At 60.4% G+C, this 25,926-nt stretch overlaps 3 protein-coding genes and 1 long non-coding RNA gene across 9 annotated transcripts; 2 read left to right on the top strand and 2 right to left on the bottom strand.

Annotated features, from left to right (window-relative positions):
• Positions 1-876: 876 nt before the first annotated feature.
• On the bottom strand, positions 877-3,103 carry LOC128901110 (uncharacterized). Of its 5 annotated transcripts, none has more exons than XR_008463418.1 (3): positions 2,309-3,103; positions 2,047-2,141; positions 877-1,221 (listed from the first exon to the last, which is right to left on the bottom strand). It is a non-coding gene; the product is annotated as an uncharacterized LOC128901110 (long non-coding RNA). The 5 variants fall into 5 exon arrangements; XR_008463421.1 differs by having other exon boundaries at positions 2,402-3,103; XR_008463419.1 differs by having other exon boundaries at positions 2,509-3,100.
• A 527-nt stretch (positions 3,104-3,630) lies between these two features.
• On the top strand, positions 3,631-12,503 carry PRCC (proline rich mitotic checkpoint control factor). The gene is made up of 7 exons (XM_054182698.1): positions 3,631-4,338; positions 6,951-6,998; positions 7,453-8,028; positions 8,672-8,767; positions 9,629-9,772; positions 10,120-10,185; positions 10,777-12,503. The coding sequence occupies exons 1-7, from the start codon at positions 3,775-3,777 to the stop codon at positions 10,861-10,863; spliced, it is 1,581 nt and encodes a 526-aa protein (XP_054038673.1). The 5' UTR covers positions 3,631-3,774; the 3' UTR covers positions 10,864-12,503.
• Positions 12,486-17,746, bottom strand: SH2D2A (SH2 domain containing 2A). 2 transcript variants are annotated; one of them, XM_054182700.1, is made up of 9 exons: positions 17,631-17,746; positions 16,514-16,665; positions 16,155-16,330; positions 15,934-16,023; positions 15,691-15,856; positions 15,274-15,429; positions 14,233-14,745; positions 13,857-13,978; positions 12,486-12,995 (listed from the first exon to the last, which is right to left on the bottom strand). In XM_054182700.1, the coding sequence occupies exons 1-8, from the start codon at positions 17,662-17,664 to the stop codon at positions 13,862-13,864; spliced, it is 1,404 nt and encodes a 467-aa protein (XP_054038675.1). In that variant the 5' UTR covers positions 17,665-17,746; the 3' UTR covers positions 12,486-12,995; positions 13,857-13,861. The 2 variants fall into 2 exon arrangements, with proteins under 2 accessions (XP_054038675.1, XP_054038674.1); XM_054182699.1 differs by having other exon boundaries at positions 12,486-13,978.
• Positions 17,747-18,855: 1,109 nt separating this feature from the next.
• On the top strand, positions 18,856-25,108 carry LOC128900987 (death-associated protein kinase 2-like). The gene is made up of 13 exons (XM_054182697.1): positions 18,856-19,461; positions 20,260-20,330; positions 20,847-20,941; positions 21,072-21,293; positions 21,434-21,572; positions 21,803-21,932; positions 22,236-22,284; positions 22,443-22,469; positions 22,597-22,749; positions 24,128-24,173; positions 24,281-24,370; positions 24,612-24,698; positions 24,964-25,108. Exons 1-13 carry the CDS (start codon positions 19,032-19,034, stop codon positions 25,042-25,044), a joined length of 1,620 nt encoding a protein of 539 aa, XP_054038672.1. The 5' UTR covers positions 18,856-19,031; the 3' UTR covers positions 25,045-25,108.
• The last annotated feature ends 818 nt before the right edge of the window (positions 25,109-25,926 follow it).

Raw genomic sequence — 25,926 nt, 5'->3', positions numbered from 1 at the left:
CTGTAAAACAACTGTGTAGAACCATGTAAAACCAGTGTAAACCCACGTAAAACTGTGTAAAATCATGTAAACCTGTGTAAACCCATGTAAAACCAGTGTAAACCACGTAAAACAGTGTAAACCCATGTAAAACCAGTGTAAACCCACGTAAAACAGTGTAAACCCACGTAAAACCATGTAAACCCATGTAAAACAGTGTAAACCCACATAAAACCAGCATAAATCCGTGTAAAACCGTGTAAACCTGTGTAAACCCATATAAAACCCGTGTAAACCCATGTAAAACCCGATAAACCTGTGTAAACCCATGTAAAACCAGTGTAAACCCATGTAAAACCTGGTAAAACTGTGTATACCCCATGTAAACCCATGTAAAACCTGGTAAACCTGTGTAAACCCACGTAAAACCAGTGTAAACTCATGTAAAACCAGTGTAAACCCATGCAAAACCAGGTAAACCTGTGTAAACCCATGTAAAACCAGTGTAAACCCATGTAAAACCAGTTTAAACTCATGTAAACCCAGGTCAACCTGTGTAAACCCATGTAAAATGCGTGTAAACCCGTGTAAGACCTGCATAAAACCAGAGTAAACCCATGTAAAACCCATGTAAACCAGGAACAACTAGTGTAAACCCATATAAACCCAGGTAAACCCAGTCTAAACCCAGTCTAAACCCGCCTAAGACCAGTCTAACTCCACGTAAAAGCCGTGTAGCGGCATCCCCAAAACGCCACGTCCCGCCTGCGGCCGCACGCGTCGCAGCAGAGGGATTCCAGCCTTTAAAAAGAATAAAAAGAAATCATCGGGAGCGTTTTGTGCCCCAACAGCGGCCGCCCCGGCCGCGCTCCCCCCTTCACCTACAGCAGAACAGACAAAGCATTTCTGGGTTTTGTGGTTTTTTTTTTTTTTCCCCCCCCGAAATACCCCGTTCTGCAGAGCCCGGGCCAGAGGTACTGGGATTACTCAAAATGCACAAAATTAAGCACGTAGGAAAATCTTTGCGTGTCTGTGGAGGGGACCCGGGGGGGAATTAGGGGGCGAGTAAGTCACCAGATGAGTAAATCATCACCTCGGCCTCCTTCCGCCCCCAGCGCCGCGACTAAACGCGTCCCAGCTTCGGACTGAACCGGGCGAAGCTCCGAGCGCTGGGGATTTCCTTGTCGGAGGTGACGGGGCTCAGGCGCCAGCGGGGATGTTCCTCCCGGCCCAACCGAACACCTGCTATTAAATTAAAACACGAGATTAAACCGTTTGCGAGAGTAAAACCTCCACCCTGACCCCGCAGCTGGGGTTCTCGGGCTGGGCTCTTTTCCTTCCATCCCCTGCCTGCTTTCCTTGGCTTAATTTCTCCTAACAAGACGCAAAGTTAACACAAATAAATAATCAGAAGGGTCAGAGCTAAAAGCAGGATCCCGCTGCCCAGGGGCGAGGGGCCAGGCCCGAGGAATCTTCAGCTTAAACAGAAAAGACGGACAAAGGGCGAGGGAAACAAGATTTCTCCCTCCTTCCGCGCAGCGAGAGCAGGGCCCAGGTTAAACTCGGTCCCTCCTGTCCCTGCCAGGGTTATTGGCGATTTTCCTCGGCAGAGGATGAGGTCTGCCTCGCGCTGGAGCTTTGGGAGCTTTAACCTGCTCGCTCAGGGCTTCTCGGGGACTCCTTCATCTTATTTTTGCAACAAACCCAGACATTTACGGAGAAAAAAAAAAAAAACCCCAGTCTCCTGGGGAGATCCCAACACCTCCCCAGGATTCCAGCCCAAGGGGTGCTTCGCTGGAGACACGACGGTGAAAAATTCCCCGTTTCCGTCACACCGGGGCTGTTTTCAGGTTTGGTTTCCATTCGATTTGGGCAGAGCTGTGAAGGAAGGGGGCTGAAACGCCTCCGTGACACGGTTTGGGGTTCAGCCCCCCTCGAGAAGTCACTGCACCCAGGCCTCTGTCACGGCCCAGACAACGGCTCGCCGTTTCAGGCGGGCGGGGAACCCGCGGCCCCAGGGAAAGGGGTTTCTGTGCTGCCACAAAGGGAAGCTGACACAGACAGGACCTTCTGCCAGCCAAACTGTCCCCACGGCCGCAGGAACATCCTCCTCCTCCTCCTCAGCATCCTTGTGCCGGTGTTGCTCGGCTTCGCTCTTACAGCTGTGAAAAGCGGGGAAAAAATGTCCCTGTAAGCGTCACAGCTACAGAAAACCACATTCACCCTTCCCTCTTGCCCCCAGAGACCTCAACATCTATCTTTAACACTCATCAATCCCCCGGAACAGGGCAGGAGGGGTGGGACAGAGCACATTGGTTGGGTTTCACACCATTCAAAATGATGAAGGGCTTTGCATCACAGGATAGGCTTCTCATTTTTTTTCAATTTTGCTTTAATTGCTTATGCTAGTCCTTCCCAGCACCTTGGCAAATTACTTCCTTAGGCTTTGCGCTGGGGGCCCAAATTCAGAGCCCAGCTCCTTTCTTATTAAGGCCAGAACAAACCAGAAGGAGGTCACTGGAGTCAAACCTAAAATCAGCCAAAAGCTCAAGGAATAAAGCGGCTGCGAGGGAGCCCCGGCCAGGGCCCCTGCTGCCACAAAAGATAACTCCCATCTCCACCCTGCTCCAGAAAAACCTTCCACCGAGCCTCCCAGCACCGTCTAGGCACAGCTCCTGCTTAAAACCAAACAGGCGGGGATGAATAGGCAGGAAGGGACACAGCCAGCTGGCAGGGAGCTGCCCGCCCCCCGTCGCTCTGTCCCCCTGCAGTGACACAGCAGCCGAGGACACGCCGGCCACCGCGGGCACGCCGGGAGCTGTAGTCCCCGGCTCTGCGGCTGGGTTTGGCGATTAACTAAGCGTCCTGGCGAGCAGGGCGGGGAAACGGCCCGCGGGAAGGCGGCGGGGAAGCCGGGAACTGTAGTCCGGGCAGCCGGGGCCCATCACACCCGGCAAGGACGAGTAACCACGGGGAGGGAGGTTAGGCCGGAGCCCACCCGCAGCCCCACGGAGGCAGGCGGGAGCTGACGGCGGGCCCCGGGGAGGCCCCATGAAGCCTGGGGGCTCGTTACATCCCCTGGTTCTTCCCTACAGAGGCTTTCGCGGGAGGCCGAGGCCCATCGCGGCCTCCACCCGGGCTAGGCCGCACTTTACCTGGGGGCCTGGCCGGGCCTGACTAGGCCTGGCAAGGTCTGACTCGGCCTAACCTGGCCTAGCTTGACTAGGCCAGGCCCAACCCTGCCTCTACCGCCTCCCCACCCCTCCCACCGACCGCCCCCACACCCTCCTAGCTTCCCAGAGCCTTCCCGCCCCGTCACTTCAGCACGTTCCGCCCCGGCTCCCCCGCCATGTCGGGTCACGCGGGGCACGCCGGGAGCGGTGGGCACGCCGGGCGGGCCGCACGGACTACATTTCCCGTGATGCAAAGCGGCGGCGGGGCGCTGGGAGGCGGGCGGGGAGGGAGGCGCGCGGGGCACGCCGGGAGTTGTAGTCCGGCGGCGCTGAGGCGCGGGGAAGGGTGGGGGGGGGGGCGCTGCCGGCAGCCATTATCTGGGAGCGCGGCGCGCCGGGCGCGGAGCCGGGCGCTGGGCCGCTTCGCTGCCTCTCCGAGTCCGCGGCCCCGTTGCTGCGCGGAGGTGGGGCTGCCATGGCGGCTTAGCCTCGCCCCCACCCTCCCCTTCCTCCCTGCTACGGTCGCCGAAGGCGCGGCGGCGGCGCGGCCTAGCCGGGAGGGCGGATCCTCGGCCTCGCGTAGCGGCTCCTGCCCGCGGAGGGCCGCCCTCCTCGGGGGGCCATGTCCCTGGTGGCCTATGCCAGCAGCGAAGAGGAGAGCGATGCGGAGGAGGCCGCGGGCGAGGAGGAGGAGGCCGCCGCTCCTCCTCCTGCCGCAGCCCAGCAGCCCCCGGGCCGGGGGCTCTTCGCCACCTTGCCTCCCCCCAAAGCCCCCGTGATGCCCCCGCTGCCCCCGCCTCACCAGCCGCTGGGCAGCGGTTTCCCCCTGCTGCCGCCTCCCCATGGCGGGCCGCCCCCTCCTTTCCTTATGGGGCCCCCGCCTGGCATGAGGGGCTTCAGCACCCCTCCGCCGGGCATGAGCCCGGCCCAGGCCTCGGCCGTCAGCCTGCCCGAGCCGGCCGCCGGCGGCAACGGGAGCGGGGAGCAGCCCAGGCTGGGGGGGCTCCTCCTGCCTCCCCCGAGGAACGCTGCCACCACCACGACTGCTGCCTCTACCCTCAACTTGCCCCCTCCTGTCTCGGCCTCTGCAGCTCTGCCCGGGGCTGGGGTGGATTTGAGCCTCCCCAAGCCAAAGAAGAGGACAGAGCCGGTGCGGATCACGGCCCCCGAGTTGCACAAGGGAGATGTGAGTATGAAACAAACCACCAGCTCTGCCGGTGTGGGGGGGGTCTCCTCGCTCAAGCCCCCCCGAGAAGGAGCGCCTTCGTGCATGAAATCCTCTCCCCAGAGCAATCCCCTCGTGGATTTGTTTGCCCGTAAAGCACAGCATCTCTTTCCTTGCTCTAGCCCATCATAATATAGCAAGGTACCAAAACCTATTGTTGGGGCATCTATGGGGAGATTTGTCCTGGCTGTCAGCCCTAATCCTAAAGCGCTTTGCAGAATTAAACCGATATAGAAACCTTATTTATAATCATAATACAGCAAAACCCAGATTATCTGCACCCTTATTTATTACTGAAGCTAACGAGTTGATGATGTGGAGCTGTGTGGCCTTGCGTGGGGGTGTCCCAAAAAAGTCTCTTTGGTTTGCTGTGCAATCGGTAGGTTTTCCTGTCAATTTATTGCTTATTTATCTAAAGGCTTCAGGTGTCCTCCAGGCCTTTAGGGTAATCGCTTCTTTCTTAACTTGTGCTTTTTTGTGTTCGCAGTGCCCTGTCTCTTATGGGGCTCCTGAGCACTGAATCCAGACAGCCCCATGGGAAAGCAGGTCTCTGCCCCCTTTTTTATTTTCTGGATGTCTCCGTTGATCAGCTCTTTCACTCTGGGACAGCACTGTCATAGCGTGGAGGCGACAGTTGTGTGGCTGCGGCTGTGTCTGGCCTCGGTTGCTGGTTCTGGGGAGACAGGAGTGCCTCTGGGTATAGGAAGAGCTGAACTGCGAAGCTTGGGGTCATTTCCACGGGGACAGGTAGCTCGAGGAAGAGAGTTGACTGGATGGATTTATAGACAGCGTCAATTAATCACGGTCTGCCAGCATCTTGGGCCTGGGGGAGCTGAACTGAAGTCAGCGCATCTCGCTTTGCTGGAAGAGCAGTCTGTGGGGACATGGGGGGAGCGGGTGAGAAGACACGCGCTTCCCAGCCATCCCTGAACCACACTCTGCTGCTCGCCGATAACCAGCCCGGTTTGGCAAATCCCAGAGCCAGAGCTCCTTGAGCCACGGCTCCCAAACACGGCAGAGGTGCACCAGGCAGTGGGACGTGCAGGTTTCCCTTTTAGGCAAAAGGATGAGAGGTATTCCATTCTCTCAGACCCACTTTTTGCTTACTCACTACCTTGAAGCGCTTTGGAACAGGCGCTTCGTAATAAAGCAAGTGTTAGGGCTCTTCGCTTCCTCGCTGGTTGTGCAGTCACAGAACTAAGCTCAAACGAAAGGAGATTTATTTCTCCCTCGATGTTTCTTTGAACAGAAATACTGCGGGTCGTCAGTGTCAAGGAAGCGAACGAGCGTTGAAGGGAGAAAAAGTACCTTAAAACCAGCGCTGGTCGGAGCGGTTCCCGTTTGGGATGCCTGGAACCCCTTGGCCTCTGACTGACATCCTCGCTCCTTCCCTCTTTCTCCTTAAAATACCTCCCGTCCCTTTTGTTTGCACCCGTGGAGACGCTCCTGGCGAGTCTGCTTTATCTCCTCTCTCCCGAACGCAACGCACGGGTTTTATGGCAAATCTTGACTTGCCTTTATTTATGCATGTTCTTTGTCTTTGTCCTGTTTTATAATTTAGATAGTAAACTGGCAGAAGACCTTGTTTCCTGTAATCTCTTTAAAGTGCTCTGCAAAGCTATAAAACGATAAAGATGTTAAGGGCCTTTTCTGATGCCAGAGACGACCAGACTTTCTACTCAAGTTTTAAATGGATATTTAGCAGCTCCAGCGTTATTGTGAACAATTCCCCGTTAAATCCCCGCAGTGAATTTTTACACCCTTGCTTTGTGTGGTTTTTGTGCTTCCCCTCTATTTATGTAACGTCGTCTGTTAACTTTGCAGGAGCGCGCTGACCTTATGCTGTGCAGTTTGCCTTCTTTGCCTTGCTCTGGGCTTATTTTCCTGTGATTTATTAAAAAGAAAAAATAAATATATTTGAGCTGTTGGCATGCTAATTTCTGGCAGGAGCCAAATATGTAGAGTCTGAGTTTCTCTGCCCACCCACTCTGCTTTAGAGCAGCATTAAAAAGCCGCCTTGAAAATTTGGAATTTCGGGTCGGCCTCTTTTTTTTTTTTTTTTTTTTCTGTCTTTCTTTTGTTTTGTTGCAGAAATGAGCTCAAGTTGGAGTTTGGCTGCTGACAGATTGCTCTTGCGAGATTTTTTTTTTTTTTTTAAGAGGCGATGCTGACTTCTTTGCAAAGCTTCAGGTTTTACAGCAAAACGCCGCCTATTTTGCTGCCCAGACCGTGGCAGACGCGGCTATTTTTAAATATAGTGGTCAGTACTGCGGTCCTGCTTTCACCGTGGACAGTTTGTTTATCTCTCGTGGCAGTAACCAGGGCAGGCTTTTATCTCTCTTTGCCCTGACATAGATGCATCAGCAAGACTGTGAAAAAGAGCTTGACCGCATCCCGCTGTTGCTTTTTAGCTCAGCTCCTGGCAGATTATGAACCCAGATGCGCGTTACTGTGATTCTTTGGCTGGTTCAAACTGAAAATTAATAAATTGCATAGTGGGTGGGCTTAGTTTTTTTTTTTTTCCTTTCATTTTAATATCTCCGGTTGCGCTAAGCTCTGTTTTTCTTTCTCAGTCAGATTCGGAGGAAGATGAACCAGCAAAGAAGAAAAATACTCTTCAGGTAAACACCTGGGATATTCAATTAAACAAGTTTCGCAGGGATGAAGCATTTGACTGTGACGGATCTTGGGCTTCCACTAGTGTAAATCAGCCACTCCCATTAGTGCGTGGCTTTTAGCGTAGAAAATTCCTGAAATCCCCTGGGGTGTCAAGTCCCTTTTTTTCGGGGCGGGGGGGGGCAATTTCATAAATTTAAATCTCAGGAAAACAGGCGATCGTTTGGGAAGTTGGCAAATATTCCCAAGTACCACACTTCCCTTAAAAGTCCCCCTGGCCTTTTGTGTAAGAAAGCCCTGCAGCGTGTTGGAAGCAGCAAAGGATTGTGCTGAGCAATGGGAAACCCATTAACGGTGTTAGAATCGGAGGAGATAATTGGCAGGGAGTCAGAAAAACTAAATAGTCTCACTAATTTCTCTTATTTCTGTGAACCATTTGCCCTGCACGAAATTCACCAGGGACGCGGCGAGGGCTCTGGCTTGTCCGCTTTGCTTCCTCAACCCAAAAATTTGACAGTGAAAGAGACCAATCGGTTACTTTTGCCCTACGCTTTCTCAAGGAAAGCGGGCGACAACGCCTCCGACTCGAAGCCCGCTAAGGCCCAGACCTCTTCCTCCAAAACAAAACCTCTGTCCAAGTCAGCGGTGCCCACAACTCCTTCTCCATCTGCCATCAAAGCTGCTGCGAAGAGCGCTGCCCTGCAGGTAACCAAGCAGATCACGCAGGAAGAAGACGACAGCGATGAAGAGGTCGAGCCAGAGAACTACTTCTCCTTGTCTGACAGGAGCGAGCCCAGCGTCGTGGGCGCCGAGACCTACATGTACTCTGGCACGGTGGTGTCAGAGGACCCACCGCCTGGGACAGAGCCAGAGCCCCAATTCCAGGACGCTGCTGCTAACGCCCCTCTGGAGTTCAAGACGGGCGCGGGCTCCAGCGGTGCTCAGCACAGCTGGGCGCCCAAACCCGGAGAAGACTACGGCAGCCAGCCGTACAGCCAGTTCCCTGCCTACGGTGAGGCCGGTGCATATTATCAGGTGGGTTTTAACAGGATTGTGTCCAGACTGGTTTGGAATATCTCCAGAGAAGGAGACCCCGCAGCCTCTCTGGGCAGCCTGTGCCAGGGCTCTGGCACCCACAAACTAAACAAGTTTTTCCTCACGTTCTGAATGTAACCCGTCTGAGATAGCTGGGACAAGGAGCGGAGATCCGCAGCACTTAGCACAACAGGATTCCTCTGGCACGAGAGCCGGAGATGCTCTTTGCTGGATCAATGTTTAATAGCTGCACTCATTTTCAAATGCCCCTGTGTAACTGCCCCTGTTGTCGTCAGGGTGCAGAGTCGGGGCTCGCCAGAGCTGGTGTCTGAAGCCAGGTTGTTTCTAGTAATTCAGCAAAGTGTTTGTTGTTGAGTACCTCTGAGAAAATGCCCTGTGCTCTTCAGTAATGCCGGAGTAATGAGATGTGATGAATGACTCCTTCGGTCAGCCTTGGGAGGGTGTACACGCGTACTGTACTGTGCTCCCCGGGGCTGAGTGAGATCCCGCTCCTTGAAAAAGCAGCAGCTCACGGGGCGAGGTGCGCGATTCGGTGCTCCGTCTCGGCACCTCTGCGTACGGTTGTTTCAGGATCGATCTTGCTTCGCTCTCGTGACAAACTGGTTTTTCCTTTTGCTGACAGGATTACTACAGCAGCGGGTACTACCAGGAGATGGAACCAGCCCAGGCACCGCCGCAGGAGATGAGCACAGACTCCTCCTTCATAGACGACGAAGCGGTTGGCGCTTTACTCTCTGTCTCTGCGGAGGTTGCGTTTAAGCCCTGCTAAAACACGGGCCCCACGACCTGTGCTGAGTTGGGCCGGGTTGTTGTTCTGTGGGGTCTAGCGTTGGGCTACTGGCCTGTTGGGCTACTGCTCCAGACGGGTTTGCTTGCTTTATGTGTAGGTGATATTTGTTATTTCCACCGAGCTCGTTCTCGTGAGGGGTCACTAGGGCCGGACAAGGTGTGTGAAGCAAAGACTGTCCTTGCTGAGGTGCAGGTACCTTCACAGTACGTCCTCTGGCACAGTGGTGAACTCCCCACTTCTTTCAAACGCTCAAAAAACTGTAAAAAAAAACCCAAAAACCAAACCAAACCCCAACAACCCTTTCCCATTATTGATCTAATCTAGAAATTGCCATTAGCTGAGCCAGTCAGTGCTGCAGAAGACAGTAGCCCATCTGGGTGCTCGCTTCTTCGAGGCGCATCTTTTTGCGTTGGAGGTGGATTTGCGTTAGGGGAGGTGGATGTGCGAGCAGCAAAACTTCCGGTGCCTCCTTAGGACTTCAAACAAGACACTCGGGAGCCTGAGGGTCTTCTGAGCCAGGCTGAAAGCAAGCACAAACGCTGTTGAAATGTGTAGGAAAATGAGATTATAGCCTTCATGCTAAGTAGTTTTAAGAAATTATGATGTATAGCAAAGCAGAACTCTCCTAAAGGAAAAAAAAAAATCCTGGTTGGAAAATCGTTTGTTGACGTGGCCTGTCCCGTGCTCGGGGAGCTAAACCTCACGCCCCCTCTACCTTTATTTGTTTCAGGTTAGCGTCGGTGTGTGACGTGCCTGTGTGACTCCCAGTTCTTTCTGTTCTTCTTTCAGTTCAAGCGGCTGCAAGGCAAGCGGAATCGAGGGAGGGAAGAGATCAACTTTGTGGATATCAAAGGTGACGATCAGCTGAGCGGAGCCCAGCAGTGGCTGACCAAATCCTTAACGGAGGAGAAGACCATGAAATCGTTCAGCAAGGTACGGGCAGGGAGGGAGGAGCGCTGGCTGGGATTGCGCAGACCTCTCTTCAGTTCCCGTTTCAGCCACAGCTGGAGCTGCGTTAGATGCAGTCACCAGGGTGGGGGGACGGGAACCCTTGTGTTGTATAAATAATTACACGTGAGAGACTAGTAGAGCTTCTCAAAACACAATACCAGCGTGCAGGTGGTAAAGACCAGCCAGGAACTGCTTCAGCCTAAGGAATCTGCCCAGAGATGTTTAATATGAAATAAATCCTTCTTGAAATGGCTTTGTGCAAGCTCTTGTTTCGCTGTCTGAGTCAGTATCTTTCCAGGCGTAACAGTTCACCTGCTTTTGCTTTCTAGAAAAAAGGAGATCAGCCCACGGGACAGCAAAGGAGAAAACACCAGATCACCTACCTGATCCATCAGGTGAGTGGCCTCCCTCTAGCGTGGAAACCAATATCCAGGCAGAATGACAAGATTTTATGCTGGGCAGCACTGGGCAGAGCTGGTGGAGCTGCTCCTTCAGCAGCTGGGGACCAGGGGCTGTCCCTGACCGAGCGCCCCGGACACTCAGGGGATGAAGGTGGCCATGCTGTGGGATGTCCTGGCCACCGCTGGCCCAACCAGCCCTGAGTGTGTCACGGCACTGAGCTTTTAGCTTGCTTTTTGCTTTGCTTCACGCTTCCCCCCTCTCCCCCCACCCCAGCCCAGCTCCTGCGCGTACGTGGCTGTGTGTGTTACGAGACTCTCGGCTTCCTGTCTCAATTCCGCACCGCTGCCGGGCGGTTGGTAAGCGGCTGCTGAGACGGGCCCATGAGAGAAGCTGCCTCTCAGCATGAATGAAAAGCCTGGGCGCCCCAATTAATTCAGGCCTCTGTCAAGATAATTGTGCTAACTCCTGGAAGGAGGCTTCTCGCTGAAGTGCTCTGTAATCGCCGTCAGCAGGGGCAGAGGAGGGTAAAATACCGCTGAGTCAGTCAGCAGCAACGCTGATGTTAATCCTCTCGATTTCTGCAGGCGAAGGAGAGAGAACTGGAACTGAAAAACACATGGTCTGAAAACAAGCTCAGCCGACGCCAGACTCAAGCCAAATACGGATTCTAACACCTCTGTCCCGCTTTTTGGCTGTTGTCCCAGGTGACCTACTGTGTCAGACTTCTCCTGGCCTTCTGGAGATCAAACGGGCCCCGTGTAGAACGTGGTCGGCTCGGCGGGCGGGAGGATACCGCGCTCCCCTGCCTGTCAGGAGAAAGGTTTAATGCAAGCCGGTCCTGAAACTCCACCTGTAATCTTTCCCCTCCCTCTTATAAACGATCGCGTGGAAGGTTCAAATCAAGTCTGTGTCGTCCGACTGCTGAGAGTCCCAAGGCAGCCGCAGGAAAGGTGCCTGCTCCAAGGCTCGGAGCTTCTGCCCTCCCGCCACGGGGGCTACTCCTCCTTCGACGTACCCTCGCCGCTGGAAACCTTAGGCAGAGTCTCCATAAACGTCCAATTCCCGCTTTACTCCTTCCTTGGACTCGCTGTGCGTTGAGAGTGTAATTTTTCTTTCGAAAAGACAGTGAGTTTCAAGAGCAAGCCTGGCTTTTTTGTTGGTTTGTTTGGTTTTGTGTTTTGGTTTTTTTTTTTTTTAAATCCTTTTATTTGAGACGTCCTCATGGCTGCTTACTCACGGCTGAGTAAATCCAGCGCTCCTCTCATGTGAATGACTTTGATTTTTTTTTTTTTTTTTTTTTTAAGGTGTGGCTAAGTTGGTGTTTTTGTTCTCAGCTCCACCAGCCTGTATGTCTCGAACCGTGCCCAGGGGAAACTCCTTTTACAGGTCGGAGCTTGCGATAGAGGTGAAAACGCCCTGAGTGTGGAACGCGCAAAAAAAGCCGCGAGGATCCCTCGCCCCGCGCGAGGCGCTGCTGAGGGCTTTTGGATAACCGTGCTCCGTGTGTGTGTACGTACGTTTGTGGGTTTGGTTTTTTTCCTTTTTTTTTTCCTCCTCCTCCTCCTCCCCCTGACCCAAGGCCTACAGCGCTGCACCCGGCTCCTCGCCAGACTCGTTGAACCCAGTGTTCCCAGTGTCGCACGGTGCGGGTGCAGCTGGCAAGTGAAGCCGCAGTATTTCCTCTGAGCAGACACAGATGAAAGCTGCCAACTGTACATTTATTTTGTTTTTGTTTTTCGGTTTTTTGGTTTTTTTTGGTTTTTTTTTTTTTTTTCCCCAGCTTGTTTGTATCAATCCTGTTTCAATTAAGTGTTAACTTTACCCTCCTGGCTGGGAAGAGGAGACCGTGTCCGGCCTTAACTTTTTAAAGTGAAATCTTGCTTTTATTTTAAGGTCTTAAGCGATACGACTGCAAATCATGTGCAGCCTTGCTGGCCAGACCCGCCTGTCTTCAGCCAAATCTCTGTGGCCTCACTTAGTTTGTCGTTCACTAAAGCGTGCGATGCCGAAGGGAACGGAGAGCTGGTCTGGTTATTTAACTCACATTCCCACCACTAAGGGTTATATTTGTCGTAACCGCGGCTAAACCGGCTAATATTTCTTATTCCGTTTAGGAAAAACTCCCGAGAGGTGGTTTTTCTCCCGTGTTACCTGTTAAAAACAAGCAAGCAAACCCCCATGAATGAAGTCTTTTCTTAGAATATTTTAAACCAATCTGATTTCTAGTTTAGTTCCCTGGATGTTTTAGTACTTTGCAGAGCCCACTTTGAGTATTTGAATGACCAGAATAAAGTTACTGTTGAGTAATTTATTCATATCTTATATGTACAGTGAAATCCTCTGAAAAGAGATTTGATAAAAGGAATAAACTTTTAAACGAACCGAACCACCCCCGTTTCCATCCCGAACTGCTCGACTCCTTGCTCCAGGCGTTGCTTTTCCTTCTCCCCACCGGTAAGGCTGAAGGCTTCATGGCAGCCCGCGTTTCGGGGTCGCTTCCCTGGGTTTCTTCACGGAGCTGTTGCGCGGCGGGTGATGAAACGCTTGTCGGAGGGAGTTTTGTTGGCGCTGGCGTCTGCGCTCCCCGCCCTGGATTCAGCCCCTGAAAACGCCGAGCCCTCGGCGTTCCCGCTCGGAGCACGGCAAAGCAGCTCTCGGCGGCAGCGGCGCCGGGAGCGGGGGTGGGGGGCTTTGCTGCGGCGACAGACTGGGGTTGTGGGGTCCTGGAGCGAGCCGAGGGGCTGAAGCTCAGGGGTTCCCCTTTTCTATTTCCATTCCGGTGTGTAATGGCTCATTTTTAGCGCTAGAGGGGAGTTAACGAGGATGGGAATCGGGACTGAGTCGCGCTCTGCTTTTAGCCATGGAAGAGCTACAAAATGTAGGCTTGTGAAAAGAAAAAGTGATTTTTTTCCTTTTTTTTTTTTTTTTTCTTTCTGAGAGGTAAAAGAAAACAACACCAACCCCACAGCCCTGCTTTTCCCTCCCCGTCTTGACGCTCTGATGCCTCCGAGCGTGGGGCTTTGGCTGCTGCCCCCCGGGCGCTTTCTGCTCCGTTTCAGGCTGGCTGCGCCTGCTGCGAGGATGACGTTGGCTCGCTGTTGTTTCGGACAGAATGAAACCCGGGTTTCGCACGCCACGGGGCAGCTCCGGGGTCACCGTCACTGACCCGGCAGCCGAATTCCGTCCTCGGATTTGGTGCTACCCCGTGTTTTGTGGCTGAGGAAACAGGCAGGGCTTGGAGGTGTCGCCACCGGGCTCGTGGTGGTTGGTGTGGCTGCCGTGTCGCTCCGGCTTGTGGCCAATTTAATATCTGACTCTGGATGCGCTGGCCGTGCCCGAAAGCTGTCTCTGTTTTTACTGTAATAGCCTTTTCCGCCCTCATTCTATTAATAGAAAGCTCTTTCTGAACGTGTTCAAAGATAAATTAAATGCCTTCCCCTGCTTAACTGTCTCGCAGGGCTTGGGAAGCAGGCTGCCGCGTTGGGAAGGGCGTGGGAATCCCAGTGCGGAGCGGACCGGCATCGCTGGTACGACTGGGGCACTGGTTGCAGAGAGGCTAATGGTGGCCTTGGACCTCTCCTCCCAGGTCCAAGGGCTTCCTTCGGTGGTGAAGGAGCCCGAGAGGTTCCTTCTGGCTGGGAGCTGGGTCTTGTCTGAGACCTACCTGCGTTAGAGCCGGTCTCCGAAAAGCTGCTCGTAAATGTTCTCGGGTCCCTCCTGCCCGGCCGCGGTTCGCTTTGCAGCGCTCGTTCTCTGGCTGTAAACGGGATCATCGAGCTCCATTCCCTGGGGAGAGGTGAAGGGAAAGGGCCCTGAGATCCTGCCGTACCGGGCGGAGGTTTGAGCTGAAAGCCGGGCCATGGTTGACGGTTGGTCCTTCAGCCCTCCGCTTCGGCTGGGGACGGCGGCTCCCACGGGGAGCCCTGGGCAAGAGACACCCTTCTCCCCGCTGTCACCCTGGTGTGGGGCAGACCCCGACCCACCAGCCCCTTCGGGAAGCTCTCGTTGGGACCGAGCTCTAGAGCAAAGAGTGGCTTTACCTCCGTAGCCGGGCTGGAGGCTCCTCTCTCCTTCCCGGCTGCGGTAGGAGCTGCCGGGAGCTGCCGCCTCTTGGAAGCCTGGCTGGAAGCGCTGCGGAAGAGCCGGCGGTGGGTGCGGGATTTGGGGGGCAGCGTGGAGAAGGCGCCTCGGGTGTCCCTGGGGAAGGGAGCGGGCGGATCCTGCCGGGCCAGTGCCACCTCGGAGTAGATGTTCTCCTCTGGCCCGGTGCCGGGGCTGGAGCCCCGTCCCATGGCGTAGAAGGGGATGGGCTCTTCCAGCTGGCGGTTGGTGGAGGGACCGGGAGTGATGCCCTCGTGGGGCTCGGCGTAGGTGTGGAAACACATGAGCTGCTGGTACTTGGCGTCGGACGGCTCGGGGAAGACGGCTTCTTTGCGCGCTTGAGCGAGGGGACCTTCGGGAGCTGCTCCGCCGCCGCCGCCGGGGCTGTATGGCCCCTGAGCCGCCGACGAGGAGCCGGCTTTGGCTGGGAGCGGTGGGGGGACGCTGGGAGCCTGGGGAGGAGATGGGACAGGACGGAGGTGAGGGCTGGAAGCAGGGCTGGCATGGATCCATGGGGGCTGGGGCTGCGTCCACCTCTCCCAGCTACGTCCCCCATCCCAGGTGCCTCCCCATCCTGACTGTGTCCCCCTCTCCCAGCTGCGTTCCCCATCCTGGTTGTGTCCCCTATCCTAGGTGCCCCCCCCTCCGCCTTCTCCCGGCTGTGTCCCATATCCCAGGTGCCTTCCCATCCTGTGTGCGTCCCCCTCTCCCAACTGCGTTCCCCATCCTGGTTGTGTCCCCTGTCCTAGGTATCCCCCCCCTCTCCTGGCTGTGTCCCTGTCCCGCCTGTGTCCCCCATCCCAGGTGTCCCCCTCTCCCAGCTTCGTCCCCCATCCCAGGTGTATCCCCATCCTAGGTGTGTCCCCATCCCAGGTGCGTCCCCGTCCCAGCTGCATCCTTCCGCCTCACAAGAGCTTTGACCCAGCTGCAGTTTCTCTCTTTGGGAAAGTGTCTCCATCCCCTTTTTCCCCCGCTTTTACCTCCCTGGAGGAGCCCCCTTTTCCCATCTGCCTGGCTCCCGGGGGTCCCCTGGACACGGTGCCGTACGCTGGGAGGCTTCCTGGTGCTTCGCTCCCTGGGGAACGCGCGCCATCGCTGCCAGTGGGGGTCCGCGTCCCTCCTTGGGGCTCATCCTCCTGCGGCGAGAGGAGAGGGGTGCCGGGGTGGGGGTGTGGGGCAGGGCAAGCCGGGTGCTGGTCCCACCTTGGGGCTGGGTTTGGCTCCTTGTTCCGACTGGGATGCTGCAGGGTGGCTGCGCTCCCAACCCCGGCTCTCGTGTTGCTTGGACTTCCCCAGCTTGGGAAAATCCTCCCCCCCCCGCCTCCCCCCGGCTCCGTACAGCAGGAATGACCCCCACTTTTTCGGCTGCGGGGACTAACGAGGGGCCGGATCCTCACCCTTCCGCGCGGCACCGTCAGGAACTCGTGGTAGGGGGTGAGGGGGGCCGCGGCGTAGTGCCGCAGCAGGTCGGCCAGCTCGGCGTGGGCGCTCCGCTCCCCCAGGATCACGTACCGCCCGTCCGGCAGCTGGTCCAGGACGAAGTGCCGGCAGCGCTCCCTGCCCCTGCGGGGAGAGGGGACGGGGTGGGCACAGCGGGCGGGCAGGGGACCCAGCCGGGGACGGGGCTGGGGGTCCCTCACCTGTAGGACAGGACGAAGCCCACGGTGCTCTCGCTGAAGCGGACCAGGAAGCAGCCGGGGGGCTGATCCTGCAGCAACTGCTCTGTCTCCCTGTGGGAAGAGGCCCGGAGCTGCTCGCCGTCACCCCCTTAGTGGCATCCAGGGCTCCGGCTCCTCAGTTCCAGCTTCCCACGCTGCAGGGGCCACCCTGGCCCCGGCTTCAGCCCCCTCCTCGCGCTCACCTCCGGCTGACGAAGCCGTGGAACCAGGCTGGGAGCTCGCCCGTGGCCCCCAGCCTCTTGGCTTGCGTCTGCTCGAACCACAGCCTCGTCCGGGCACGCAGGGCCACCAGCTCTGGCCGCTGGTCCCCATCTGCTGGGGACCAGCCTGGTGGGGACGGCCAGGAGCCTGGCGGGACCTGGAGGGAAGGGGGGAGCGGCGGGTGGTTGCGGGTGAGGACGTGCCCCATGGATGCTCCGCTCCCCGCATGGGGCTCCTGATGCAGCCCAGGAGGACACGGTCCCCGCGGGTGTGTGAGCTCGGGGACATGGGGACAGCGAGCTGGGGGGGGGGAACGGACCTTCGCAGCCCCCCGTCCTACCCTGCCGTCTGCGTCGTGGTGTCCCCGGGGCTGCTCGGCTCCCTGGGGCTGGACCGGGGTTGTGTTGGGTCCTGGCTTGGCGCTAGCTTTGTTGTCCTCACCGATGGGTTTGAAGGTGCTGAAGAGGGGACGGGCGTCATCCACGGGGCCTCCTGTCCCAGGGAGGGGGGAGAAACGGACTCAGGGCGGCGAAGCCCTCGTCATCCCCGAGGAGCCCCATCCCGGGGCTCATCCCCCTGGGGACACCACCCCGGCCCCCCGCAACGAGAAGGGACGATGACCCTGGGCCCCCGGAGGAGAAAAGCCCCGGGGAGCGGTGAGCTGGGTCCCCACCCGGCCCCCCCGAAATTCCCTGGGGTGCCAGGTCAGCGAGGTAGGGGGCTCTGCGTGCGGCCGCCGAGGGACCCCCAGCTCGGCCCCGTGCCACCGGCACTCGGCGAAATGACGTTAATCCCCAGCAGATGCTCGAGGGGGTGGAAGAGGCCGGGGCCGGCTCCATCTGGGAGGCAAAGGCGAGTCAGAGGAGCCGGTCGAGGCTCGTCCGAAAGTGGGGGGGACAGGGAGAGCCGGGGGGACGACACGGGGCACCCCCGTCTCCACCTTTAACCGTCCCCCGCGCCCCCGGCGGGCAGGGGAAGGCTGGGAAGGGGTTGACAAAACGAAACAAAACAGCCCCAACCGCAGCAAACCAAGGCGGGGAGGTGAATTTGGGTCAGGTCCTGCCCCGGCTCCTGCTCCCCCCATCTCTGCCTCGGGGGGGGGGGGCGGATTTGCTCCCAGGGGCACACATCCCGCGCTGCTGGGGTGAGAATGGGTCAAACTGGGCTTGAAACGGGCTAAAAACCCGGTTTTGCTCCGTGAGCCCTTTCCGGGCTGGATTTCCCCCTTCGGAGGGGCTCACACCTGGCTGGAAGGGCCAGGGTGGGCCGTTGGGAGCCCGCTCCCTCTCTCCGCGTCCCCCTTCCTCCCCTGCCCCTTCTCCGTCGCCCCTTTGGATGGGGGGAACATCCCCGCATCCCCCCTGTGCTCCCCATCCAGCGTCCCCCTGCTCGGGGTTCACTCCTCGGCCTTTTTCCTCCCAATCCGACCCCGGAGAGACCCCGGCCCAGGCGCCTACCTCTGCCCGGCCACGCAGGGACCCAGGAGTCCATGGCCGGCGTCGGGGACAGGGGCAGGGTGGCGGGACGGGCGGCTTTGTCCCCTCGCCCCCGTTCGCGTCTCCGCTGCCTGCGAGGGCAGGAAGCGGCAGCCGAAGCCGCAAGAGCTCTCGCACGATGGCGAGACGTCACGGGAAGGCGGCGGGGTGGCATTAGGGTGACACCCAGGTGACACCGGCACCCTCGGCCGGGCTGTGGCGAGGCGGGGGCTCCGGCCGCTCGCCCGTTGGCACGTCGAAGGGCTCTTTGTTCCTACCAGCTGCATCCTGGGATCCGGTGCCGTGGGGCTCGGTTGGCCCCCGAGCCGGGATTCGGTTCTCGGGGCGGTGGGATGCGGCACCGTTCCCCACGCTCCAGCTGCAGTGTCCTTCTCCCTGGCAGCCGCAGGAGCCGGGCGCGTCCCGGGACGTGCTGGGGACATCGGCACGGCCAAGAGAAACACGGCAGCCACATGCCAGCTGCGACCGTCCCCCCCCCTGCTCCCCGCCGCCGCCGGTGCCAGGCTGTGACCGGCACCGCGGCGAGAGCGATGCCAGCATCCCAGAGGCCGCAGGGATTAGGGATAGGGATGGCTCATCCATGGCACCGGGAGAGGGGTGGGGTGCGATGGTGGGAACGGTGCCCCCCCCTTCTCTCCACCTTAAGAAACCTGTCCCTCCCCGCCACCTTCACACCCTCCGCTCCTTCCTTCCCCTCCGCCGCCGCAGCCCGACGGTATTTTTATCCGTCAGCCAGGTTTCCTGTTTGCAATCCTCCCGCTCACGGACGCAGAGCGGCCGGGCAGGGGGGGACGGCGGCCGGCGGCGGGGGGGACACACGCGACATCGTCCGCCCGCAGCTCGTCCCACCGCGTCCCTCCCGTTCCTCGATGAGCCGAAGCGCTGGAAACGCCAGGAATTGCCCCTAAAAGGCCTTTTCCCAGCTCTTTTCCGCAGCCGGCCACGGGGAGAGCGCGGGGGGGGGGAATTTCTCGAGAGAATTCGGGAGGAGGGACGTTAAAAAGAGGTTTTTCTCCTCCCGAGCCGCAGCCGGACGGATCCTGCTCCTTGGGAAACGCCGGGACTTCCAGGAAAAGCCTGGCACTGCTGGGGTTTGCCGGAGGAAGGCTGGAGCTGTGCGCGGTGGCAGCGGGGAGGCCAGACCCTCACGGGGAGGTAAGGGGTGCCGGCTCCTCCCGGGGGATTTTTGGGGTCCCGCGGTGCATTTCGGCCGTCGGAGGCCAGGGAGCGGCTGCTGCCACCTGCGCTGTCGTTTCCCTGGGAGCCCATTTTCCGGCTGGCCGGTGCCGGGGCATTTACAGCCGTGGCCGGACCGGTTTTCCTGCTGGAGGGTTGACCGCCAGTGGGACGCGATGGGACGGGATGCTCTGCCCCCCGCAGCCCCCGCCGCTCCAGGCCCGGCCGCTGTGGCGTGGGGCCACCTGTGCCTCAGTTTCCCTCCCTGCAAAGGTAGCAACGAGGGGGCTGCCCGGTGAGGGACGGGGCGGGGGGAGGATCGGCTGCTTGTGTCCCTCTCCAAGGGACAAACGGATGCGCCGTGACCCCGTGTTGGACCCCGCGGCCGTGTCACATGCCGGGGACGGTGGCCCGGCTCCAGCCACGGCCGCCCCCACGCACGTACCAGCTCGGGGACCAGCTGGCTCCATGCAGTGCCGGGGGCGAGCGGTGCTGGCTGGGTGCCCCCCCGCCGAGCCCGGGGGTGCCACTGTCACCATCGCGGCGGGTGGCAGCCGTCCCCTGTCCTGGGAGAGCGAGGGAGAGCGCGGCTGGGTGCAGAGGAAGGCTCCGGAGGGTGAGGGGGCACAGTTGGGCTGGGAGAAGGGATGAGCGAGGCCGGGGGGGGGGGACCGGGCTTGGGGACCGCTCACTGTCCCTTAGGGCCACCGCGGGGGGGGGGACAGGAGGGGACCCTGGAATCCCCCCAGGAGCACCCCGGCCTCCGGAGGGGTGAATCCTGGCGGGCCGGGAGATTTTGCCGAGAGATTTTGCCGACATAAAGCCGAAGCTGGCGGCCGGGAGGGGTTCCACGTCCCGGGGTCTCGTGCTCCCGTATCGGGCTGTTTTTTCCTGCCGGGGGGGGGACCCCGCCTCTGGCCGGTGTCACTTTCCTTGTCCCTTTCCCAATGGCCTTGAATCCCGCAGACGCGGTCCCCAGCCCAGGAAACCTCCCGTTTCCAGAGACACGGCGCTGGGTACGTCGAGGTGGCCCCGAGACCGGGCCTCGGAGCCCACGTCCCCCCTTCTCCGCATCCCGCTGGTTCCGGCTGCCCCGACCCCTGGGGCATCGCTAGCCCCATTTTACAGCCGGGAAAACTGAGGCAGGGAGGGCCGGGGGCGGGTGCGCGCCTGCTGCGGCGGGAGCCGGTGGCTGTGAGAGGCTGGTTTGTGGCTTGGAGCTGCCGGGGACACGAGCCGGGACCCCCATTTAGTGGGTGCTGCCATCAGTGTAATGAGTTGGGGGGGGACTCTGCCAGGCCCACAGGCTGCAGGCAGGGCACTGGCCCAGCAGAGCCCTCCCGGGGGCCCCCCGCTGTCCCCCCCCCAAAGCCCCCCCTGGTCCCCCTCACCCTGAACCTTCTTGTCTTTGCAGCGATGGCTGAGGGTGGCCAGGAGGGGGTCCTGGTTGGGGGGTCGCTGGGGGCCGCCCCTGACAGCGCCCAGGTGAGCCGCGACCGTGGGGCTGAGCCGTGGGGCTGCGGGTGTGGGGGTCTCCTGCCCGGGGGCCGCGGGCCCGGCGGGGGGAGACCAGGCGGGATTTTCACAGATGAGCTCGCCGAGATATTTTTCCCACTTTTAATCCCCCTTTTTTAAAAAAAAAACCCAAACAAACCCTGCAAGGTGTTAGATTTTCTCTGCGTTTTGCACCCCCCTGAACCTCCCCGGTGCGGTGAGGGTGTGGGGGCTGGAGTGACCCCCCCCACCCGCTCCCCGCCTCTCCCTGCCCCATTTCCGAGCCCCCTCGTCAAGGGATGAAGGTCTCCAAGGTTTCACATGCCGGAGGGTTTAGTGCGAGCCGGGACAGACGGACGGGGCCCGAGCTCAGCCACGTATTAGACATCAGAGAATCCCCTCTAGTGCGTGCTGGGTTGCGGGGAGGGGGGGCGCGGTGATCTCAATGGGACGGGGGGTCACGGGGCAGCTCCGGGATGTCCCCGGGATGCCGATGCCTCCCCGCAGGATCCATCCGAGGCTATGGGGAGCGAGGGGCCGGTGGCCACCCTCAGCCCGGGCAACGTGGAGGATCTGTACGAGCTGCTGGAGACGCTGGGCAGGTGAGGGGGGTGCAGGGTTGGGGCTGGGGGGGGCGGGGGGGGATCCTGGAGGCAGCCGACCCCCCCGGTGTGCATGTGGGGACGACGGGACAGGCCTGACCGTTCCCCCAAGCCCGTTTCTCGCCCCAAGTGGGCACTTCGGGGTGGTGAGACGCTGTCGGGAACGCAGCACCGGGACCTTCTACGCCGCCAAATGCGTCAAGACGCGGCGGTGCCGGGGCAGCCGGCGGGGGCTGGAGCGGGCGCAGGTGGAGCGAGAGGTGACCATCCTCCGCCAGCTCCGCCACCCCAACATCATGCGGCTCCACGACCTCTTCGCCAGCAGAGCCGAGGTGGTGCTCGTCCTGGAGCTGTGAGTCCCGGGGAACCCTCCCTCTGGATACATCCCCCCACCCTTTTTTGCGTGGGAGGTGGCTGAGCTCACACACCCCCCACACCCCCCCCACCACCACCACCACCTTCTTCATCCTCGCCTTCCTCCCCACCCCGCAGGATCGGCGGCGGGGAGCTCTTTGACTTCATCGCGGAGAAGGAGATGCTGTCGGAGGAGGAGGCCATCGAGTTCCTGGGACAGATCCTGCGGGGGGTGGAATACCTGCACGCCCACCGCATCGCCCACCTCGACCTCAAGGTGCCCGCGGGGACCCCCCCCCCTTCCCCTCCCACCCCTCATCCTCGCTCCTGGGGGGGGCTCCGGGGGCTCCGTCCCCCCTTATTGGGCATCTCCAGAGCCCTGACCGCATCCTGCCCGGCTTCCCGGGATGCTGCTGCCCTTCCCGGGGGGGCTGCGCCCACCGGCAAAGCCCACCACCGCCCCTCCACCCCGCCTCTCCCGTCACCCCCCCACCCCGGTCCCCGCAGCCCGAGAACATCATGCTGGAGGAGAAGGACGTCCCCAAGCCCCGCATCAAGATCATCGACTTCGGGCTGGCCCAGCGCCTGCGGGACGGCGTCACCCTCAAGAGCCTCTGCGGGACCCCGCAGTACATCGGTATGGGGACGGGGGGGGGTGTCCCCCGGGGCGGGAGGGGGGGTGTGTGTGTGGGGGGGTGTGTGTGTGGGGGTGTGTGTCCCCAAGGAGCCCCGCTCTGCGGGGTGCAGCTGGGGCGCTCTGCGGGGACACGGCGAAGAGACCCCCGGGGTGGGAATGGGACCCCCCCCACCACCGCCACCACCCCGAGGCGTGCGGGGAAGGAGGTGGCCAGGACGGGTGCCGTCCCCTCCAATGTCCCCCCTCCCTCCAATGTCCCCCCCCCCTCCAATGTCCCACCCCCGGCTCTGCGTTCACCCCCAGCTCCTGAAGTGATCAACTACGAACCCCTGAGCTCCGCGACCGACATGTGGTGAGGAGTTGGGGGGGGACGGGAGGGACACCTTGGGGGCGAAGGGCTGAGGCGGGGGGTGGGTAGGGACCCCCCCCCTCGCCCCCCAGGTGCTGCGGGGCTGGGGGGACGGGACACCCTGGGGAGGGCAGCGCCTGAGCCCCACCTCTGCCTTTCAGGAGCATCGGGGTCATCACCTATATCCTGTGAGTACGGGGCGACGCTCCCTGCGGCCGGGGGAAACTGAGGCACGGGGACACGGTGACACGGTTGAGCCCGGGCGGTCGCCCCGGTGCTGTCCCGGCACTCAGCGGCTCCGTCGTGTCCCCGCAGGCTCAGCGGCTTGTCCCCCTTCCAGGGCGAGACGGACGCCGAGACCCTCTCCAACGTCGTGGCCGGGGCCTACGAGTTCGAGGAGCGCTGCTTCAGCCAGACCTCCGAGACGGCCAAGGACTTCATCCGGCAGCTGCTGGTGAAGGAGCCAGCGTGAGTCTCCGTCCCCTTCCCCAGCCCCATCCCGTCTCCGTCTCCACCCCCATCCCAATCCCCATCTCCATCTCCAGCTGCGTTCCCATCCCAATCCCCAGCCCCCTCCCCACCTGCATCACCACCCCGATCCCAGTCCCTGTCTCTGTCCCCATCTCCTTCATCCCCATCATCCCCGTTTCCACCATCCCCATCATCTCCATCATCCCCATCTCCATCTTCCCCATCTCTATCATCCCCATCTCCATCCATATTCCTATCCCCATCCCCATCTCCGCCAGCCCCATTAGCCTCATTATCTCCATCATCCCCACCATCTCCACCAGCCCCATCTTCATCCTCATCTCCATCATCCCCATCTCCGTCTTCATCTCCATCCGCATTCCTATCCCAATCCCCAACCCCTTCCCCATCCCCATCCCCATCAGCCCCATCTCCATCAGCCCCATTGCCCCCATTATCTCCATCATCCCCACCATCTCCACCAGCCCCATCTTCATCCTCATCTCCGTCATCCCCATCTCCGTCTCCATCTCCATCTGCATTCCCAGCCTAACCCCCAACCCTGACCCCGTTCCCATCCCAATCCCTGTGTCCCTCCCCATCATCCCCATCATCTCCACCATCCCCATCTTCATCCCCATCATCCCCATCATCTCCACCATCCCCATCTTCATCCCCATCGTCCCCATCTTCATCCTTATCATCCCCATCACCCCCATCATCTCCACCATCCCTGTCTTCATCCCCATCTTCATCCCCATCGTCTCCGTCACCCCTGTCTTCATCCCCATCTTCATTCCCATCATCTCCGTCACCCCCATCGTTGCAACCATTCCCATCTTCATCCCCATCACCCCCATCATCGCCACCATCCCCATCTTCATCCCCATCGTCCCCATCATTTCCACCATCCCCATCTTCATCCCCATTTTCCCCATCATTTCCACCATCCCCAAATTCATCCCCATCATCCCCATCATCCCCACCATTGCCACCATCCCCATCTTCATCCCCATCATCCCCCTCTTCATCCCCATCACTCCCATCTTCATACCCATCACCCCCATCATCTCCACCATCGCCATCTTCATCCCCATCATCCCCATTCCCATCGTCCCCGTCCCCCCCCATTGCCACCATCCTCGTCTTCATCCCCATTCTCCCCATCATTTCCACCATCCCCAACTTCATCCCCATCATCCCCATCTTCATCCCCATCATCCCCATCATCTCCACCATCCCCACCTTCATCCCCATCATCCCCATTCCCATCGTCCCCGTCCCCACCTCCATCTCCATCTCCATCCCCACGGTGGCCATGTGGGGCCGGGACCCCCATCGCCCCCCCCGACCGCCCCATCCCTCCGTCCTGCAGGCACCGCATGACGGCGGCCGAGTGCCTGGTGCACCCCTGGATCAAGGTGAGAAGGACGTGGCCGGGGTGGGGGTGGGTGGAGGGGGTTGGGTGCCGGACCCCCGGCAGCGGGGTGGGGGCACGGTGCCGACGCCGTGTCCTGGGCCCCGCCAGCCCCTGAGTCGGAAGCAGGCGGCCAACCGGAGCCGTTCCTCCATCAACATGAAAAACTTCCGCAAGTTCAACGCTCGGAGGAAGTGGAAGGTGAAGGGGGTGGGGGGTGGGGGGCCCTGGGGGGGTGTGTGGGTGTAGCGGGGGGGACACCCAGCAGCGGGGTCCCACCACCCCTGGGGTCCCCCGGGGGAGATAGGGCTGTGCTCCGTCCCAGGGCTGGCTGGGTTTATTGGGGGGGGGTCTTGGGGGGGGGGGCACATGTAACGGTGGGGGTGGGAGGAGAGTGACCCCCCCCCTCCTCGGACACTCCCCCCCTCCTCGGACCCCCCAGCTCTCCTACAACATGGTGTCCGCCTGCAACCGGCTCTGCCGCACGCGGCTGCTCTGCGGCCTCAGGAAGGAGGAGGACGAGGAGCTGGTGAGACCCCCCCCCCCCGACCCCCCCCCCCCCCTTGGCAAAGGGCTGAGGGAGATGAGATTTGGGGGGGTGGGGGGGGGGGGTCAGACCCCCAAATGGAGGGCGGGGGGGGGGGGCGGAGCTGCGCAGGGGCTGTGTAACGGGAGGGTGTCCTCGCCTGGGGTGCCCTCTCCCCTGGGGGGGGTCCTCTTCCCTTGGAGGGGGGGGGGGGGGTCCTATCCCTGCCTTCCAACCCCCCCGGTGTCCCCGTCCCCCCCCCCCCCAGCGCCGCTGCGAGAGCGACCAGGAGGAGGAGGGCAGCCACCCCGTCACGCTGCTGCGCCGGCGGAGAAGCAGCTGCTCCTGAGACACCCCCCCACACCCCCCCCCCCCCAAAAAAAAAGCAGACGGGACCCCCCCATCCCTCCCCCCCCAACCCTGCAAAGAGGGACCATCCCATGCGAGGAGCCCTGGGGGGGTCCCGTCCCCCCGCCCTGTCTCCCCATCCCAAGGGGCAGGAGAACTGTGCGGCCCCAGTGCTCCCAGTTCCGTGCTGCTGGTTGGGGGGGGTCACTGGGGTGGCAGCCCCCCCCCCCAACCTCCTGCCCTTCCCCCCCCCCCCCAACCCTGCCATGGCGGGGACCCTTCCCGTGCTCACCCCCGCTGCAAGAAATAAATGCCCCCCCGGCCTCGTCCATCCTCCTCTCCTGCCTCCGCGCCGGGTGCCTGCGGCTTCATCCCGCTCCTTCTCCTCGCTGTGGGGCTGTGGGGGCCCCGGGGGGGGGGGATGTGGGGACCCCCGCTCCCCCCTACGACGGAGGGTGACCCTTGGATTGTCCCCACTGTGCTGCTCCTGGGGGGGGGGGGGGTCTCCGGTGGGGCTCGGCTCCTTCCCCGGCATCCCCAGGCCAGAGGAACCTGGATCCTCCAGCTCGGAGTGGGGAAACTGAGGCAGGAGACAGCCCCGATGGATGGTAGGGATGCCTACGATGGAGGGTGACCCTTGGATTGTCCCCACCGTGCCGCTTTTTTGGGGGGGAGGGGGTCTCAGGTGGGGCTCGGCTCCTTCCCCGGCATCCCCAGGCCGGAGCAACCTGGACCCTCCAGTTCCGAGTGGGGAAACTGAGGCAGGAGGCGGCCCTTCCTTCCCGCCCCGCTCCGGCGTGGGGGGGGTGCGGGGAGTGGGGGGGGGTGGGGGGGTGTCCGCCCTGTTTTCCCCTTCTCTATTTCCCAAACAAGCCCTGGCCCT

The sequence above is a fragment of the Rissa tridactyla genome, chromosome 23 (genome assembly GCF_028500815.1).
Source record: "Rissa tridactyla isolate bRisTri1 chromosome 23, bRisTri1.patW.cur.20221130, whole genome shotgun sequence".
In the NCBI taxonomy this organism is placed as follows: domain Eukaryota; kingdom Metazoa; phylum Chordata; class Aves; order Charadriiformes; family Laridae; genus Rissa; species Rissa tridactyla.
Note: the sequence above shows the minus strand (reverse complement) of the source record. Positions and strands in the feature narration are given on the sequence as shown.